The sequence below is a fragment of the Bemisia tabaci genome, chromosome 2 (assembly GCF_918797505.1).
Source record: "Bemisia tabaci chromosome 2, PGI_BMITA_v3".
NCBI lineage: Eukaryota > Metazoa > Arthropoda > Insecta > Hemiptera > Aleyrodidae > Bemisia > Bemisia tabaci.
The window spans coordinates 52,857,800-52,878,697 of NC_092794.1; the positions used below are offsets into that span (position 1 = coordinate 52,857,800).

General features: G+C 41.1%; 1 protein-coding gene and 1 long non-coding RNA gene across 7 annotated transcripts in view; one reads left to right on the plus strand and one right to left on the minus strand.

The window, feature by feature from the left end:
* Positions 1–3,952: 3,952 nt before the first annotated feature.
* Positions 3,953–20,898, plus strand: part of Rbp (RIM-binding protein) — a 74,992-nt gene continuing 58,046 nt past the window's right edge. For 3 of the 6 annotated variants that reach the window (XM_072306610.1, XM_072306611.1, XM_072306612.1), the window contains exon 1: positions 3,954–6,224. In XM_072306610.1, coding sequence (XP_072162711.1) covers positions 5,265–6,224 — 960 coding nt within the window. In that variant the 5' untranslated portion in view covers positions 3,954–5,264. Of the gene's footprint in view, positions 6,225–20,898 lie in introns of all 6 variants that reach the window. The other 3 variants (XM_072306608.1, XM_072306609.1, XM_072306613.1) reach the window with 2 other exon arrangements.
* On the minus strand, positions 9,848–12,892 carry LOC109044671 (uncharacterized). Its single transcript, XR_002010316.2, has 3 exons — positions 12,670–12,892; positions 11,013–11,155; positions 9,848–10,070 (listed from the first exon to the last, which is right to left on the minus strand). It is a non-coding gene; the product is annotated as an uncharacterized lncRNA (long non-coding RNA).

A 20,898-nucleotide genomic window follows, 5' to 3' on the forward strand; every position in this document is an offset into this window, starting at 1 on the left:
AGATTTAAAGTCAGGCTTGTTCCTCTTTGCTATAAATAATGTAGGGGAGGAATTTTTGAACAACATTTTTTGAGATACGTGATTCCGCACTTTGGTCATCGACTTACAGAGGCAGGAGCCATTTTTCCCCCTTTTTCAACCACACGATCAGCCTACTATGGATGTACATCCACGGAAATGAATTATGAGTAATAAACTGTGAAAGATCAACGTACATATATTAGTCATTGATGAATATCGGAATACTTCATCAATGTAATGCATGGAATATCTGTACGATTTACGCACTTTTTAATTTTTTGTTTTACATTTTATACCATGTGCTAGAATAATATGAGCTATAAAGTTGTTTGTTCTTTACAGTATAATTAAATTTTAATTTATATCTCTCTGTTTTTTTCATTAGTTATAGGAAAGATTAATTTTATCAGGTAGGATATTCTCGTATAAAATGGGGGCCTTGTTTGTTACTCGATTGGCAGAATCCTCAATGGAATTCTCCGTAACTTAATGTGGGCTTCGTTCCGCTTTTTCAATGAAAGTCTGTACTTTGTAGTAACCCTTAGTAAACGTCATTAAGAGGAGCGTCGGTAAGATTTTTACCAGGCTACATACTATCTTGGTTTCCAGCGTTGCAGACTTAAAATCATGCTTAATTTTTCAACGAAAAACTACTCATTTTAGTTCCTTGAAAGCCCCTGTAATTCTTTCTTTTTTGGCGTGAAGAATATTCCGAGAAAATTCATAGGTTTGATGCTATCGCACCAAAAAAATGAATTATGCGAAGGGAGAGATTTTGAAACACCGCAATGAATATTCATATTTTGTAAATTTCATGAAGCAAAACATACATTCATAGTAGGCTGATCGTGTGGTTTTGCAAACTTGAGTCCAAATAAGGTGCTAAAATGAGAGGAAAGGGAAAAAAAGGACAATAATGGGAGAAAAAAAAGAGCAGCAACGCGTCTCTCACCATAGACGTTTTTGCTAAAACCAATAGAAACTGCGTAATTCTATTGGCAGATATCGTTCACTTGAGGCCCGCCTTCGATGTCGCTGAATAGGCAACAAACATACTGGAGAGCGCGAATAGTTATTTATTCACGCAACACACATTTTTTACGTTCTATAACACTAGATGGAACCAGTGAACGATGTTGTTATGAATTGGTAAGTATCGTCCATTTGAGGTCCACTTTCAATTTTGGCATCGAACGTACTGGAGAGCTTGAATAGTTTTCTACTTGATAAGACACAAAATTATACCGCCTTATGAGATTCATGGAACCAATAAACGATATTGTTAATTTATTGTTAGGTATCCCCCATCTAAATTCTCCTTCAATTTTGCTGCATAGGCAACAAACATGCCGGAGAGCGCGAATAGTTGCCTATATGAAAATGCAGCACACAGCACAATCATACCGCTCCATGTCCATGAGCTTAATTCAACCGAAAAACGATGTTCCTGACCTGTTGCTTTAAATCCACCATCTTAAGTTCTCCTTCAATTTTGCTATACAGGCAACAAATATACCGGAGAGCGCGAATAGTTGCCTGTTCAAAATTTACACATTCATATTGTTCCATGAGCTTTGATTGAACCTATAAGTGACTTCGTAAAACGGGTCCTTCCTCAGTTCTAGGACATCCCTCAAATCGTCCCTCATGGGCCGCCTAAATCAATCATGGGTGAAAAATTCATAAATCCCCCATGTCCCGAAGTAGTGCTCTTTTGATGGGCCCTTTCAAGGAAATACTTTGGTCAGTTATATTTTAAAACAATACAACTCAATCGGAGATTTTGAAATGTTGCAATGGCGATACACTTTTTTGACGTGACACTGTTACAAATTTTGGATTGAAATTCTGTGCCGGAGTCTATATAGCTCCTGGTAATAATTGGCAGTAGAATCTGTGTTCCAAAATACCATAGACCTACAGCCGGCTGTAAGATTTCCAATAGCTTCTATAGCCTTCTATAGCCGATTGCGATTAAGCAACAGCCAGGCGATAAAGTGTATGCTAAACGTTACTAATTACGGATGCTAGGACTTAGTGAGTTTTTGGACTACTGCTCTCTTTTTGAGCCGTAGTGCCTTGATTTATTTTGCGAGGAAAGCTCCGTACTTTTGATGGATGCCTCCCATTCCTATTATATTAGACCGCCTTCAGTTTCGTATGATACTGTGCAATACCTCTGGTGTGAAATAGTTGCTTCAAGCGCCGTGGCACGCTGCGGTGCGGCAGGCGGGCAGCCAGAGCGAAACGCGCATTGGCGCCTTCAAACCTAACATGGATACTTCACGCGTTGCGCAATGCGTGAAGTATCCCTGTTAGGTTTGTAGGCGCCAGTGCGCTGCCGCTCCGCTTTGTGTTAGGCTCTAATATTTAATCTCGTGGAGTCAGCGTTTTTCAACTCATGACTTTGAAATGTTTGCACACTCTGTAAGGAATAATCTCATTTTGATTTATGACAAAAAAAAATGTAGTAAAGGAAAATATAATGTGCGTTTTGTAAATATTAAGGTGATTTCGTACAAACTTAATGATTTCCAAAGCACACGAATTTCTACACAATTTCTTGTAGCCTTTTATAATCGATGGGGAAAAAGCACCAGCCAAGCGATAAAGTGTGAAACCCGGCGATAGGAACTATAGCCCGGCTGCATAATTTTTTATCGCTTCGTATAGCCCGGCCGTATGATTTTCTCCGCATTCTACAGCCACCTATATGATTTTCTGTAGCCTTCTTTAGCCGGCTATAAGAATTCCTATGGTATTTTGAAATGCAGCTCTTATCGCCAATTTTTACCAGGGGCCCCCAAGTCATACGCCTAAGGAGTGGAATATATTCTCCTTATAGAGACACTTACACTATTATGGCGGGGAATGTACTCTTTACATATATGCAAAGTGTCACGCTTTTATGGTGCCGATTGAATTTTGAATTCCTACCACTCTCTGGATTTTTGATTTGGTTGTTGTGTAGACTCCGACGTCGAATTTTATTCCTCAATTCTTACCAGTGCAATGGCGAAAGGAAGGTGTGGATTTAATCGTTCGACAAGTTAAAACGTGAGCCGATCGACGTGATTCAATCGACAACGATTCGATCGACAAAATTTGATCGATTCCCGGGTCTCTCGAACGATACACGGATCCGTCGATCGATTCATAGGTCTGTCAATCGATTCAAAGATTCGATAATTGATTCATGGATCTGTCGATCGATTCACGGGTTTGTCAATTGATTCACGGTTGTTGATCGAATCCCATCGGTCGGTTCACGTTTTAACTTTTCGATCCATGCATGTCGATCGAATCGACACCGGTTTTTTAATAATTTGTCTATCGAATCAGTGTCGATCGATTCACATTTTCATTTTTCATCGATTCATGTCGATCGAATCCCTACCCTCCACAGCGATACACTTTTTGGCGTTAGCTATGGATAGACATAAACACAGACAAGGCACACACACTGGAAAAAAAACACATCGGGTCTTAGAGTCCAGACTCTTAAAAACATCGACAAGAAAAAATACTCTTGATTCAATCAGATTTAAGCTTAAATCAAGAACCAAGCCTCTTAATTTGAGCGGATTTCCTTTTGATTGAAGCTTAAATCTGATTGAATCAAGAGTCCATATTCTTGTCAATGTTTTCAAGAGTCTGGACCCTGGATCCAATGTGTTTTTTTTTTCCCCAGTGCATAATACTGCCTCGAATATGTGCTCATACATACTAACGACTGAAACCTGCGCTAATAACCTCTCCCCCTCCTCGGTGCTCATCAACGGGAGTTCAAACACTCGATGTCGGCAAATACGACACTCGACGTCATTGTCATTGTCATCGTCACCGTCTGTCGATGCGTGTTGTGATCCCCATACGTGGCGGTGTGCTTATTTCGATTCATCCCCGCGCCAGGCCCCCGGTCCCTACTGCCTCAGTTTTCCGGCATCGTCTGCGTCGTGTGCCCGCCCGCGCCCGCGCCTTGCGTCGCGACGCCTCGCTCCGTGCGCGCTCCACGTAAACAAATTCAAAGAAATTCACAAAATCAAGGAGATCGTCTCGAAATGCTCCGACAATTAAAGTATCATCGATGAAAGTTACCCATACACGTATCCCTTGTTTATGCGACTATTGCGACGTTTCAAAATCTCCACTCTTGTTTTATTTTTTATTTTTTGGGAAAATCTAGAACGTAATTCAAAATTTTCACAGTATTAAGAAGAAAAATTGATTGAACTTCAAAATTTGTGATGGAGCTGAGCAAAATCTGCCGTTAGAAGGAGACTTGAATTCGTCAGTAGAGCGAAAAACAGGTTTGGAATATAGAAGAGACATGGTTTTCTGCTCTTATTTTATTTTTTCAGGAAAAGCCTCCAACTCCAGCCCTGATACATTTCATTTGTATATAAAAACATTTTAAAGCATAAACTTGATGATATTCAGCGGTCACTTAGTGAGTGTTTGTAATTTATCCCAAGAAAAAGACTAAATAGTTTCAAAAGCTTAGTTTCTAGGTGATACTTGAAGCCAGGGAAGGAAGTTTTTAAAAGAACGAACGAACAAAACCTGAAAATCGTAGTTAGATTCATTACTTATTTTCTCCAAATGTAGGAGATTAAACCTCCTATACTTTCTTCTTCCTGCGCGTCCGTCCTTACCATGAAGTTTTTTTTTTTGCAAGTTAGTGACTAATTAATCAGTGGAGTGTAAGTGAGACTTAGAAGCGCATCACCATTCCAAAATGTTTTCCATACCTGATCACGGATAAAGCTGTTAAAACTGTTTCGGGGTACAATATGAGCAGTCAAGAAATCATACGCCTTATTGTCTCATGATACGTTGATCGGGATTTCTAAATTAAGTCGAACAAACGTAATACACAATAACAATAGCTTGAAGAATCGCGAAATCTCGATTTAATTTTTTGGTAATGCTAAGATGTTGAGGTTTTTCATCACAATCTGATCCAATTTTTCTTGCGTGTTTTGACCTGTGAAAATGCAAATAAAGTTGTCTCACCAGTGCTCTTCATGTGATCACAATTAGTAATTTCACAATTACCGCGTGCCATTTTTTTACTAACTTAGTACTAAGTATGGTGTGCAAGAACTCTGTGAGATATTCTTTCTACTCCGGAAATAATATTCGGAAGCAACATTTTTCCGGAATCCTGATCGTCATGCCACATAGTGAAGCTGCTCACACAGTGGGTTTTTCTAACGACTCTACCTCGACGACCTGAGCAGATGGAATGTTACTCCCTCCATTCGCACTTCAAGAAGTACCTGATGAACCGACTCGGACCGCGGAAGAACGTGTATAACGTCGCGTCCGGGCTCATCTCGGAGCACGAGTCGACCTCCTCGGAGAGCAAGAGCAAGAAGACCTACATCCGATACGACACCTACCGCCCGAGCATCTTCGCCAACGACAAAAACGAACCGCGCAACAGGCGCTTCAAAAAGTCCGAGCAACCGAAATCAGCGAAACTGAGCATCATCGAACGGAAGTTAAAGGTCAAAAGCAAAACCGCGCCGCAGAGCGAGACGGCTCACATACTTCCTTCGACCGATGACTCGAATGCGGAAACTGACGTCACGCCGGACTTAACGAGATCCATATCGGAAATCTCGATCGGAAGCGCAGAAGATAAGAAGGGTGAAGTGCGAGGGTGTACCAGATGGTACGTAGACGATCATCCGAAGGTCACCGATCTTGACGAGGAGGAACCGGAACCAGATCTTCCGGACGTGAAACCGGGTCTTCCGGACGTTAAACCGGGTCTTCCGGACGTGAAACCGGATCTTCCGGACGCGAAGTCAAATCTTCCGGACGGGAAGCCGGATCGTCCTGTGGAACGAGGAGCTTTGGCGACGATCCTGCGGGAGAAGCGTCGGCAGGCTGGGTCAGCGTCTTCGAAGGAGGGGACTGGGAATTTCGGGCCGAGCTCGACGTCGATCGAGGACGCGGATTCCCTGGGGTCGGAAGGATCGGTCGTGAAGGAAGATTCCGGGTCGGTGGAGGGCCGTGGACCGCGAGTTCCGGATCGGGGGAAGTGCGCGAGGAGGAAGATCCGGAGGAGGCCGCGGTTGGAGCGGAGGTCGGTCGCGTCGTCCGACTCGTCGACCGGTTTCGAGAACCGACCGCGACGACCGGTTAAGAATGGACTCCGCAGGGTTAGTGCTGTACACGAATCCCGGCTCTCGGTGAGTACTCGTCAACTTTAAGCATTATATCATTAGATACCGATTAATGGCGAGGCGTGAATGATCGATTATCGATAATTGCCCATTTGAAGCTACGGTAAAGAATCGATTATTAAAGGTGTTCGTTGCGAATGCCATGTATATCGATCATTTTTCGTAGGTTCAAATGGAAGATCAATCGATGTATCGCAAAGCACGCCAAGCTAATACTGATACCGATCCGTCACATTTTGTTCCGATGTGCAGGGGCGTAGCTAGGAAATTTCTCTGGGGGGGCCATGGGACCCCCTCTTGTGGTGAAGAGAGCGGGGGGGTGAGGAATGGAGGATCCCGTTTTTCTGGGGGGGCACGAGATTTCTGGGGGGGGGGGGGGCAGGCTCCCCCAGGACCCCCCTAGCTACGCCCATGCCGATGTGCCACGATGGTTCAGTGGCGAGGCGTGAATGATCAATCATCGATATTTCCCCATTTAAAGCTATGGTCAAGAATCGATTATTGAGGTGTTCCTTGCAAACACCCTGTTTATCGATCCTTCTCCAAAGGTTTAAATGGCACATCAATCGGTACATCGCAAAGCACGCCACGCCACTGGTGGTTTATCCCATGCCCATGCCCCAATTACCGTAGGACGCAGTAATTTGATAACATACTGATAACTGATTGGCCCGCGAAAACTACTGCGCAGTGACCTTGCTATTTTGATAGCTACAGTTTGATCGTGGGATCCACGCGTATGTCGATGCGAATTATTGCAATTGGACGAGTTTTAACACTTACGCCACTTGCAAATGGCGTTTGCTAACAGCCTGTGACAGGTGCAAAACAGATCATGGTTTATGAAGTTTTGACGAAAAAACAACTACTGGAGGGTGACAAGTTGGTGTCGCCAAAAATATCATGGATTGGGTTTCTCTTCGGAGAGGGCGTAGAGGTGCGCATAATAACAGGGTGGGTGGAGGGATCATATTCAATCCAGAGTGTTCAAAGACGAGATTCCAAAGGCAAGGGGCTATGGTTTAACTGAGAACAGTAGCGGTTAGGGGAAGTAGAACCCGAGGGAGTGGTAAACAGCGACAAACATATATATTTTTAGATCCATGACACAATTGACATATACAACATGTTGAAATCCACACAAAACATATGACGGAGTTTTTTTTATTGTCTACTTCCTTAGAAACAGTATTAGTGCACTCATTGTGTAAAAATTCGATACGAGGTCAACAATCAAGCCTGGGGTTGGCCAACCTCTACGACTTGCGCCTCTTCAACTTATGGTACTCATTAGAGGTGCACAGTAAAAGTGCTTCTTCATTGAGATGAGTATGTAGGTAGCGCTCCTTGTATCTAATTGCTACTCGTGATCTTTGTATTTTGGCCACTGTTTTTTTTTCCTGGTTCTCTTTGAATGTCTTTTCGCTCATTAAATTCAAAATAAATAATCTCTCTGAGCGTAATCCACAGAAATCTCCGTATAATGTTAACCTAAGAAGGTGTAGCAGTTGTAGCACGTGCCCAAAATGGACACTCTCAGACGAAATTGACAAAGTTCATACACATACCTGGCACCGAGCCTTTATTCGGCGCACGGATTATGATGGTTATACATACATATCGACGGTGTAAGTCGGCAATCACATAACTCGGTTTGCGACGTCGCAGACTTCCTGTCATACTTTATTTTTTGAACGGAAAACATCTCACCGGTAATTCTTTAAAACTGTCGTGATTTTTCTTCTCGGTGCGAGGAAAATTCTGCAAAAACTTCAAGGAATGATGTCAATTTGTTTTCCTTTAAAAAAAATAGCATAGAGGCGGAGATTTCCAGACACCGCAAACGAGTTATGTGATTGCCGACTTACACCGTCGATATACCTTAATACATCCAGGGCGGAATGAAAAATAGATTAAACAAACTTGTACATTGAACTTGTATGAGTATTGAGTATATTTTATCCCAGGGAAACATAAAAAAGTTTGCACCGCAATCAAGATCGCGAGTTGCCACACCTACAGAGTCTTTTCACCCCTACGCTGCTCTTTCTAGGGGATATTTTGCACGTCCTTGTGGTTAAATTATTCCAGATGTTTGCCTTCATAAATTCATTGTTTTAAATATGTGATATACAACTTTGAACAACAAAATGAAATGAGTGATTATTATCTGGAAGAAATTTCATAAATGTTCTCGCTATTGTCACCTCGACATGAGGCAACGGAAAACAATGTTTTGGTTATAAGTGTCAGTAAAATTCCGCGAAGTACCTCCACACCTACCTAAACAGCAACGATCTAAACGGCAAACAACTCAATAAGTGCAACAGGTGCGTAGTCCAGGAAGTATTGCAAAATTGTTGATTTGTCGCCTTCAATTTTGTGGAGGAGATACGGGCATTTTTGGTAATGTTTGGCCCAGACTTTCATGACAAAAAAAGGGAGCAGGAAATGTGGCTTTACTTCCTATTCACAGGCCAAATCTGCGAGTAATAACTTCGTGTTGGCAAGCCACGATGCGGTCGGGAGCAAAATTTTTAATTACGGGAGCGATTAAATCCAATAACTCGTTGAAATGTACAGTCTCCAAGCGGAACGAGGTCGTAAAGCAGTTGAATTATCACAAACTTGCCAAAATTTAAGGGTCCAAAAAATCAAGTCGTTACGTATCAAGGATCTAGATTTAAATATGAAACTGAAACTGAACATGAACATGAACATGAACATGAACATGAACATGAACATGAACAAAAACAATTCAATATGAACATAAACATAAACATGAACAGGAACATGCACATGAATGAACATAGCATTAGTATGGAAGGGCAAATTTCACTTAGCTCCGAGATTCCTTCGCTGTTTGTCGTGGGATGCGCGATGCCCGCAATGATACAGAAACCGTCAAAAATACCGTCATTTTTGTCGTTTTTCTCCTCGAAAATGCTTTAAACATCAACGTAATTACAAGGGAAATCTGGAAATTTGTAAAACTGTTCACATCATTTATATGGAAGGTCAATTTCTACTTGGTCACCTTGGATTTCTCGTTTTCCGTCGTGCATTGGCCGCCATTGTAGAGAAAAAGTAAAAAAATCGAATTTTCGCGGTTTTTTTCACTCTGAAAACATTTTTTCAAGCACCCTGTACGGACAGTTGAGGTCCAAAAATGTGTGCAACACATTCGAAAAGGCCGCCATGCCTATAATAACTATATATTACAAAAATTGCCCGATTTTTCACGTTACATTTAAAATTGCTTCGACCAGGTTTTTTCCCAATGTTCTTGCCCAATTCAAAAAATCTCAAATATACATCGATAAAACCTGACGTTTTGAACAAAAAAGTGTTTGAAATAAAAGAGTGCCACGTATCGACGAAGAAAAAATGTTCCGTGGCATAGATTGCAACGCACAGCGCCTACAACGCGCGACGTGCATTCTTGATGCAATTATTCGAACTCTCCGGATATGCGTGATGCATACACAAAAATCGAAGGCGCTTTGGCTATCTTGCCCAAACAACGCTTATCAAAACGAACTTCCACGAGTCACCAAAGAGATGAGAGTTTTATTAAGACGCACAGGTCATACTCGGGTACACACAAACTCAATGAAGTTCAAGAGGAGTTGAACAAAATTTGATAATTTACTTAAAACATTATTTTGCGTAAAACATTACAATGAAGTGAGAATATAAAAGAGTCGACGTTACAACTAATTGTGTGCACCGTATAATTTTTCTGTTGCGCATTGTCTCTTGCTGAGTGCCCCCAAAGCTGTTTTTTAAAGGACTTTTTTATTTACATGCATGAGCTTTTCATCTTTAATCTCTTATTGCAGTTTTCACAACCTGAAACGACCAAAAAGGATTATAATTATCATGTTGATCGTAATGTTGTGCAATATGATGCAACAACTGCGTGCAGTTGTGTGCAATGGACCACTAGACAAGGTACGCATTTAAGCAATCTGATACATGTTTCTTAACCAGAATTTCACGTAGAACACGATTCGCGCAACGAAATTTACTGAAACCAACTCCTAACGAAGATATTAACGTTTTTATTTCACATTGGTTACGAGGAATTTGAACTGCCCGCTCACAAGAAACTCAAAGCTCTACGTGAGTCAAATCGCGCACTACAACGGTTTCAGCAAGCTTCCCAATCGAGCAATGTTGATTTCCCATCATGTGTTGTTCAAACTATTAGCAATTTGCTATAACTGAGCCAAAGCGTCAAGATTGAGGTTGCCAGATTTTTATATTGCAGAGACTATCATGATAATGTTTAGCGCGCGATGTGAATCACGTAGAGCATTGAGTTTTCATGAGCGGGTGGTTTGAATTCACGCATTAAGAATCATTAAATATCTTCGTTAGGAGTTAATTTCGGTAATTTTCGTTGTGTGCATCGTGTTTTACGTAAAATTCTGGTTAAGAAACATGAATCAGAGTGCTGAAATTCGTACCTAGTCTAGTGGTCCATTGTGGAATTTTAAGGTAAGAATGAGCATGTATTTGAATCCCTGTAAAATACAAGAGCTGCTATAAGCAACTTTGTGGGAACGTTGCTGCGACGTTGCCAGACAATATTACTGCTAATCGGAAACGTTATGTTTGCAACCGTTTGCAATACATATTTGCAGGTAATTCTCTCACAAGTGGTAAAAATTACGTAAGAAAAATACCGGAAGCATGTGAACAACGTTATTAGTTTTATCATGATATTATTACAAGATAACTTACCTCTGAACGCTCAATCTTGAAGGATAAAAGTTAACAAAAGCTCACCTGCCCGAAGAAAAGGTGCCAGTTTGGATGATTGGTTGGTGATACGGAAGTGTACAGGTGTAACAAGCAATGATTCTTCAGGTGATTTTGAAGTAGAACTCATATGCAATTCTTCCCATGATCACTGCTTTTTAAAATATTATCTGAAAAAACATTTCGTAGCACGTGAGTCTCCCTGGTAAAAATTGGCAGTAGAATCTGTGTTCCAAAATACCATAGACCTACAGCCGGCTGTAAGATTTCCAATAACTTCTATAGCCGGCTAAACAATTTCTTATAGCCTTTTATAGCCGATGGCGATTAAGCAATAGTCAGGCGATATGCCAGGCCAGGTGTGTATGCTAAACGTTACTAATTACGGATGCTAGGACTTGGTGAGTTTTTGGAATACTGCTCTCTTTTTGGGCCGTAGTATCTTGATTTATTTCGCGAGGAAAGCTCCGTACTTTTGATGGATGCCTGCCATTGCGATGGATGCCTGCCATTACTAATATATTAGAGCGCCTTCAGTTTCGTATGATACTGTGCAATACCTCTGGTGTGAAATATTTGCTTCAAGCGCTGTGGCACGCTGCGGCGCGGCAGGCGGGCAGCCAGCGCGGAACGCGCATTGGCGCCTACAAACCTAACAGGGATACTTCACGCGTTGCGCAATGCGTGAAGTATCCCTGTTAGGTTTGTAGGCGCCAGTGCGCCGCCGCTCCGCTTTGTGTTAGGCTCTAATCTTTAATCTGGCGGAGTCAGCGTTATTCAACTCATGATTTTGAAATTTTTGCACATCCTGTATGGATTATTCTCATTTTAATTGATGAAAAAAATATGTAATAAAGGAAAATATAATGTGTGTTTTGTAAATATTAAAGTGGTTCCGTATCAAACTTAATGATTTCGCAAGCACACAAATTTCTACACAATTTCTTATAGCCTTTTATAATCGATGGCGAAAAAGCAACAGCCAGGCGATGAAGTGTAAAGCTTGGGGCCAGGAAATATAGCCCAGCTGCATAATTTTTTATCGCTTCGTATAGCCCGGCCGTATGATTTTCTCCGCATTCTACAGCCAGCTATATGATTTTCTGTAGCCTTTTTTAGCCGGCTATAAGAATTCCTATGATATTTTGAAACGCAGCTCTTATCGCCAATTTTTATCAGGACTTATATAAGTATGTTAACATTTTTACGTGCATTACAGATTTTTTACAAAGAATTTTATGTAATTTTTACATCATTAGTTGGAGAGGAGGTGATTTGGAGAAGAGGTGATTTGGAGAATATCTAATTATTTGCGTAATTATTTAAAAAGATAATACGTAGATGATCGCTAAAATTACAATATTTTTACCTAATTTCGCTCAGGGAATCAGTCAGTAGCACGTAAATCCTATGTACATTTTGGGTATGATTTACGTAAATTTTACCTCGTTTGATGTAATTTAAAGCGGCCTTTAATTACTTGAATTTGCTCAATTTACTTATAATGTACCCTCTGCGTACTGACAGGGGTGTTATCTAAAATTCGAACAGACAGTTTCCAATTGAAACATGGTATCTGACATACCTAACATATTTTCGGAGAGAACGTGAGAATTGTGCTTCCAGAATCATGTGTCAAACACAAATCTGTGACATTTGTGTAAAAAAACAAAAATTTACTTACTTTTTTTACAAGTAACTTTTTGGCAGGAGACATTGCCAATAATGCTACAACTGCGATTTTCTTTAAAAGTTTACCAATTACTTTCACAATTATTTTAATAGGAAGTTTGAGCATTTTTGGACGAAGTGTTTCTTGAACGGCTTTGAGAATATAAAAAAATGAGCTCTACTGTACTTTGAATTCACAGGCTGAATGTGTGAGGAATAATGCTGCGTTGGAGAGCTAAGATGCGGTTGGCTGCTTAAATTCTCAATGAAGGGAGCGATTACACTTTATAGCTCGTCGTAATGCAATGCCCGCTGGTAAAATACTCGCTGCCATTGTTGCCAGATTGTGCTGAAAAATCAGCACCAGTTCCCGCTTAAACCCATGTGAAATATCTCGATTTAATGGCACAATCTGGCAATCTTGACACTCGTGGAAAAGTTGGGGTATTCGAATTTGCAGGGTGTTTTTCATTCCTGATAACAATCGAAGGGGTCAAACATCCTACCGTAGATGCATATCGACGGTGAAACTACCAAACCACGTATCTCGTTTGCGGTGTTTAAAAATCTACGCTCACATTTTATTTTTTTGAAGTAGACCAAATCAATATCATTCCTTGAAATTTTCACGGAATTTTCTCCGCATAAGGAGGAAAAATCACAGAAATTTTCAAGACTGGATGTTAAGTAGTTTTTCATTTAAAAAATAAAGTATGACAGGAAGTCTGCGACGTCGCAAACCGAGATACGTGGTTTGGTAGTTTCACCGTCGATATGTGGAACTGGAGGGAGAGAGGTCTAACTCCCAGAAATTTGATTCGTCCCATCTGAAAATGGAAAGGATTTTGTGAATGAACTGAGAAGAATTTCTCTCGCATCTTTTCAATTTTGTTTAGATCAATTTTTTGGTAAGAACATCTCAAAATTGCTTCTAAAACGGTTCAATTTTCAATATTTTCCCGGGAACGCTGGACAGACCCCCTTTTGGAGCAGCGGGTGTCTCCGCAAACCTCTCGATTGAGCGTTTTTAATGCCCCCCCCCCCCCCCCCCAATGACATTTTCGTTTCACCACCGGGCTGATTTACTAGAAAAAACACACTGTATCTAGAATCCAGACTCTTAAAAACATCGACATGAAAAAAGTACTCTTGATTCAATCAGAATCTAGCTTAAATTAAGAACCGAACCAAGCCTCTTAATTTAAGCGGATTTCGTTTTGATTCAAGCAAAAATCCGATTGAATCAAGAGTATTTCTTCTTGTCAATGTTTTTAAGAGTCTGGACTCTAGATCCAATGTGTTTTTTTTCCAGTGTTATTGGAATTAACAGATAAAGGAAACTAAGAGAACGTGAAGCGATCCTGGTGGAAACGGGTGGTTCCAACACACAAAAGGAGCTCCTAATAGACTAATGGCAACCCACAAGGGACCCTACAACTTTGGAGCTCGACGATAGCCTAAAACTGATGAACCAATCAGAGAGCGGCACAGAGATGGCAATACTCTCCCGTACACAGGTACCTACTCTAGACAGGAGCGCGGACGGAAGGGTGTTTTTGAAAATTGGCGGGGTTTGTTTGTGGCGCGCGCCACCCCCGCGACAGCGACGGCGCGTTGCGCCCCGCGCCTTCACGCATCGGCCTCGATCGATTTGACTTGACTCAGTTAAGGAGTCCTACAACGGCGCGTCGCTCCATCCCCGATTCCTCCTCCATTCCGGGTCCGCGGGTCACAGCTCTGAATTGTATTCCGCCCATGTATCACGAAATTCCACGGACATCGCCGCGAAAAAACCACCCGAATGTCCCGCCGCCCTCGTCCGAGCCGCTTGCCATGAGGAGGAGGAAAGAGTCCAACTCAGTATTGGTGCGTTCGAGGTCCCTTCAGTTGGCTGCAGTGCCTCGTTAATTCCAGTGGTGTGGTCAATACATTTCATAAATGTCATTTTCCTGTGTGGATTTTGGACAGTTTGAGTGTTTTACGCGCGATCACTCGGTTCCACCCGATCAATTCGTTTCATTTAGTTGTTCCCTCGCTAGTTTTACCAATACGGATAAAGTGCGGTAGATTCTGTGTCATCTTTGGCTCCAATCCGTCTGCATGTAGTTAAACATTCACATCCCAAAGGTAAGCTAAACGTCGATTCTCGACGATTTCAAAGTATGCGCTCTGCAATCATCATTCTAAAAGTATATCGATGTCCAATTGTAACAGCCTCGTCTAAATTGTGCTCCAAGGATGAGGCCCCTCTCTCTTGAACTGCCCAATTTTTTCTATTTTCATAGTAATGTCTATTTCGGGGATTATATATGGATTCAGAGACGTTCCTTGCCCCGCATTTTTGTTGCATGAATAATGCTAATTTACTTTCATTTGAATTTGTACCGAGGAACACGAAAACCTAAAATTTTATGTAAATTCTCGGATCAGTAGCGCTTGCCCATCGAACAGATCTGAGCCCTGACCTCAGTACTTAGCGAGCGCTGACCTCATTTATGATGATTCTAATGGCATCGTCGCGAAAACAATCTATTCCGAAGAGAAACTGATTAAACTTCAGGCACATAAACATTTTTGAGTTCCTAAGATCTGCATAATAATACACTGTTCAAGAGGAAAGCGGAACCGATCAGCACTATAAGCTGATTTAAAGGCGAGTATTTTTTATCTAATCGTCTGATATTTTTCAAAGAACGCGCGTATCGAAAAGTCGTTGTTAGCTGCACAGAAATATTAAACCATTATATTTCCATGTGTGATACTAGTATGTGAGATCGTGCGTTAATGTCCCAAAAAATATACCATAAAAATTTCAATCATATTCCACTTACAGGTTCATAACATTCTCAGCTCCTGTATCTAATGATTTTCTCCAGTGTATCTGGAGGGTGCACGCTATAATAGGTGTCCGCAAGATATTTTACGCACCCATTTTTTTGAATTGAAAACTATTCCTTACGCAGGAATAGCCATGAGAAAAAAATGTTTGCATTCCCCTTTCAAAAAGGTCTTGAGGTCATCAGCAATCAGCGTCAATCAGCATTCAGCAATCACCATCAATCAGCAATCAGCAAAAATAGGCTGTCTTGGAATTGGCAGCCATGGGTGATGCATCAGGTGGTTATTAATTTCTGAGAAGATTATTTAGGTGAGGTGCGGCGGCTGGCTCCGTTGGTTTCTTTTAGTTTCAGCAAGAACAAAAGTTCTTCAAGAACAAAAGATCCGAGTACTCGGATTTTTATTGAAATTAATAGAATTCAGAGTTCTCAAGCATTTAAAGTTTCATCGACCCTTCAGGTGCATAACGCAGTGTCAACATACCTATTTTATAGTACCTTTGCACCTCAAAGGCAGCAGCCAGTAAAAAGTCAAACATATTGGGTAATTTACTCGTACAAATTCCCTCTCAAGTTGTTAAATAATACAGATCAGCAAGAAAATTAATATGGTCGGTCCAAATTTGAAGTCTCTACGTCTAAAATCAACGGGCGAATCGCTGTGTTTAAAGAAAGGTGGTCGTGGCATGATGTTAATTAATGCTAAACTGTGTGCATTCATGGGCGGAGCTGAATATATTTTTTGAAGGAAAGCATGGATGGACACTGTACCCCTCATCAAAGGGATCTAAGGAGCATGGGTTTTCCTACGAAGGCCCAAGAGGATCTGAGAGACGTCCACAGCTTCGAGGGACGGCCTGCAGGATCCTTGAGAGAATATTAAGCTATTCTTAATAAAAAATTAATCAAAATACAATTTCAAAGATGAAAGAAATGTCGGCAGTTATTTAATAAAATCCCTATTTTCACCCTCCCAAGAATACTTAATGGAAAATCCGTATCGAAATATGAACCCGCGCTCTCTCAAAAACGGAAAGAGGAGCGAGCTTGCAACATCAATTGATACCTGTTCTTGTAGCTACTCGGCCAATATGTCACTGTTTGTTGTTTCACTTTTATTTCTCATTTTTGCTCTGCGAAGAGAGAAAATCGAATGCAAGTGGCCCGAAGGTGCGTGTGAATTTTCCTTCAAAGGAAATTTTGAAGAAACGCGTGATGTCTGCTGAGGCAACTGCACTAATGAGCAGCGCGTGGAGAGTGGACCACATTTTACAATAGGCAACTTCTAATTCCGGCTCATCTTAGAAACAACGTATGTGCCATTCAATTGCCCTTGTCGGTAGGTGTTTCTGTGAATGAACCAGAAGTAATTGTTCCTCGTTGCAAAATGTAGTTCAATTAAAAAAAATCCTTTGTATAGCTTCCTGTCAACAAAAAATATAAAACAACTATTCGACTCCTCGGTAGCTCAAAAAACATAACCATCGGATTAAGATAACGAAGAATTTTTCTGACATTTCACCGAAGTTATATTCATGTGTGAGCCAAAAGGTATACCGGGCAGCCCGAGGGGTCTGCTCATTCTGATTTCATGTAATACTTCTCTGTCTTACCCATACATAATCATGTCATTTCATGCCATGCCATTCATAGAGTGATCTGAAATTCCTGCACTACCTCTTTAAACCTCAAGACTCTTAGCCCTTTTCAGATAGATCCGCCTGAAATTTTGCAGGGTTTAAAAAGTTTTTTCCTTCAGTGGCGAGGCGTAAATGATCGATAAATCGACATTCCCCCATTAATTCGAAGCTGTGGTAAAGTATCGATTATTAAGGTGTTCGTCGCAAACACCCTATCTATCGATCCTTTCCCATAGGTTTAAATAGCAGATAAGTCGATCAATCGCAAAGCACGCCACGCCACTGGTTCCCTTTGACCTGGAAGCACTCGCAAAATGCCGAGTCCTCATCTCACTTTACTCAAAAGTTACAGGAGTGATGCCTGCTGGTGCTGATGGTATACAGGACTTTTAGGTCACTCTTTATTTTACTGGCGGTCATTTACAGCTCTCCCAAATAGCACAAATTGCAATAAATTGCAATTACAATGTAAAGATATTGCTATTGTATCAGGGTGATGTCTATTCACTGATTGAAGAGGTTCCTCTCATTGAAATGCATTGCAATAAGATTGAACTAGTTGCATTTTTTTGCATTACAAATTGCCTGCGCATAATAAAACCCGCATTTATTGGTTGTTTAAAATCGACTTTTCCTGGCCAATTGATGCAGTAATGTTGCGATTTCATGGTAAAAAGAAGTGTTTGCCTAATTGAATTGCAGCATTTTTCGGTAAAAGGACTTATAAAGACCTCCCATGCTGCTAAAATTGTGCAACGTAGTTCTGTAGTTGTAAATAACTTATCCGATAGTTCTGCCATTAATGTTTCCTGAATCTGCTATGAGTTTTCTCTCGTTTTTGCAAGGAATTAAGTAGACTGTGAATGAATTTCATCTACCGCAAACACTATAAAAAATGTCACAATCTTAGCAGCGTTGCAATCCTCAAACGCCCTTTCACCGAAAAATACCTCGATTACAAAATTATATCAATAGGTACGTCGCACCTCACTACTTCGGGTAGTTCCGGCTGATAAACACAAGTGATAATGATTTTCAGTCCTCAGTTGCACATGAAACTTCCCTCAGATCTCTCGGAGAGAAGCGGAGAGAAAAGAAAAACAGCTCAGCAACTTTTCGAAGCTGTATAGTTTTGGAAAATCTATTATCCAAAAGCTGAAACCAAAGGCATCTTATCGGAACAGATGTTACTATGTTGTTCCGAAGTTTTGCAACTTTTTGCAATTAAGTGGCGAGGAAGCTGCAAAGAAAATTGAAACTTGTATTGCAACTTTTTAGTCAGAAATAGCCTCACTTTAATAAAGACGAAAGATCACGAACCAAATAGGGGACCGAAATAGCTGCGCGACGGATCAATCGTAGCACGGCAAGAAACTAGCTCCGCCTTCTCCCCCTTTCCGCCTCCATGATGAACGATAAATGCAACGTCGCGCGATTTGAGGTTCAACTTTCTTTGTCTTGTATTCGTCTCCTATACCTTGTAGGTAATCAGTAATTTGCAAGCGGCATGCATGTTAGGTAACGCATCAAACTGTAGTAAATCGTATCGACATAGTAAGAGTTTTCTGGTTAAAAGAACTTCAAAAACGCTACTTCGGCTTGGAGCGCCTTCAAATCCTTTTGATACTCTCCGCCTTGCCACGCAGTAAGTTTAGTTGCCTATCCGGACCAAACGCAACTAAGTTGACTGATTTAATGACATGTACGCGCGAGTTTGCTAGCTGAGTCTGTTTTTGATTCCGAGTATAATATTTATAATCAGTATTTTCTACTTTGTCTCTCTACCCCTGAATTTTCACATGTTTTTTATTCAACACATGAGTAGTTCGACGATAACAGGAATAGTCGTGCGGCCATAGATTATGAACTACCTAAGGCAAAACTAATAAAAACCGAGGAGATACATTGAGAAGAATGATGACCCTGAACTTATTCATAGTTTAAAAGGTGAAAACTTGCCATCATATTTAAAAATATGCGACTTTAAAGATCGAAAATGTCCGGTCGGTTACGCGTCGCCAACTTCAATTTTGAAGCAAAAGAGTAATACTCGGTGGTAAATTATTAATGATCAGGGATTCCCCGACAATATTTTCCAAGAGAGATTTTTATCGTTCACGAGGATTGCAATATTTTCGGACATGTATAGTGAAACCGATGAAAATTGCTATGAACTGCATGGATCGAGTTAGATCAATAATAGAATCAAGCGCATTGTACTCTTGTAAGATTGTAGAAATTTGTTTTTTCTCGCGGTTTCTGATCAATAAACCTTCATTTTTGCTATTTTTTTATTGGTTATTTTGGACAAATGAAATTTATATTTTTTATGGAGTGAAACCGATTAAAATAACAATGAAACAGTCCCTCGTTACAATCTTTGTCATTAAAATAAGCTGTAAGCGCGTTGCAGGGTCGTGTTATCCAATATGGGCTCGTAATTGATGCTGGCTTAAGCCTACGTAGACAATGGAAGCTGAGTTCATTGTCTTTCGTTGACCTCCATGCTGGATAAAAATCCACAATAACTGATCAAAATTGCATTAGAAAAGTCACATTCTTGATCTTAAGAGGATGCAGGACCGTAAAAAAATTCGAATGATACCAAATTTCCTACGATTTAATACTTATTTTCGAGAAAAATTATGAATAGCCTCTTATATCTCTCCCACCTACTCTCATCAAGAATCGCCGTCATTTTGGGGGGGGGGGGGGGATCTGAAAGGTCTCCATGAGACTCACGGGTCACGCTCTCCCTATAAAGGTACTCTACTTCGCCCTTAAATTTAAAGACACAGTAGATTAAATTGCAAAAAAAGGCTCTGAAACCTTTGAGAGGAAAGAATCTCTAATCATCCAGAAAATATATGGGGTGATCTAAAAGTCCTGTACCATCCCATAACCCGTAGGGTTTTTGTCCTTTTTAGGGTGGTCTTCTTAAAGTTTGGGGGCTTTGAAGAGTCGTTTCGTTTGATCTAAGGGCACTCAAAAAATTTCAGCCTATATCTCTATTTGTTCAAACGTTACATTACCGTGTTCAGGTAAAACGGCCCATGAACATTCGAGAGTCGCAAAATGTCCTCCAGTAAAATTTTTATTAATAAGGAGGAGAGTAATGAATATTTTCTTTTGAAATTTTCAGATAATTTAGATCTCGTTGCGAATGAAATTCTTAGAAAAATGGGGGGGGGGGGGTATTTACAGATTTCCCTGAAAATTCATATTTTATCAAAAAGAATTTGGCAACGTGAAGAGGTTCATATGACGTTTTTCCTCAGCACGGCAGTGCAGGGATGATGCCTGGCGCTGAACTTTCGGATCACCCTGTATATTTTATTAGAAACAAATCTGGCAACGTCCAAGTGATCATGTAGCTTCTTTCCTCGGCACGGCAGATTTGCCTGTTATCCCTCCTCCCAAATGACGACACCGAAAACGATAAGGAAGAGGAATATCGCGACCGGTTGATACGAGGGTGGCGGTGGTGGTAGTGATGGGGAGACCCTAGCCCCAGGAGCAATGCAACAGCAGTGCGATGCGATGTGGGTTGATGTGGGTTCAAGGAAGGTGGGCATGCCGGGCGAGAAAGGGGCGCGGGCGGGGGGTTGGGGTTGGGGGTAGGGGGATGATTGTGGGGGCGCGCGCTTGCGGGTTGCGGGGGCACCGTCAGAAAGGGGTGAGCGGATCCGAGAAAGGAGATCGTGACCTACTTTTACTCGCTTGGATTCTGATCGCTAGCTCCGCGTCCGCCGCCACCACACCCCT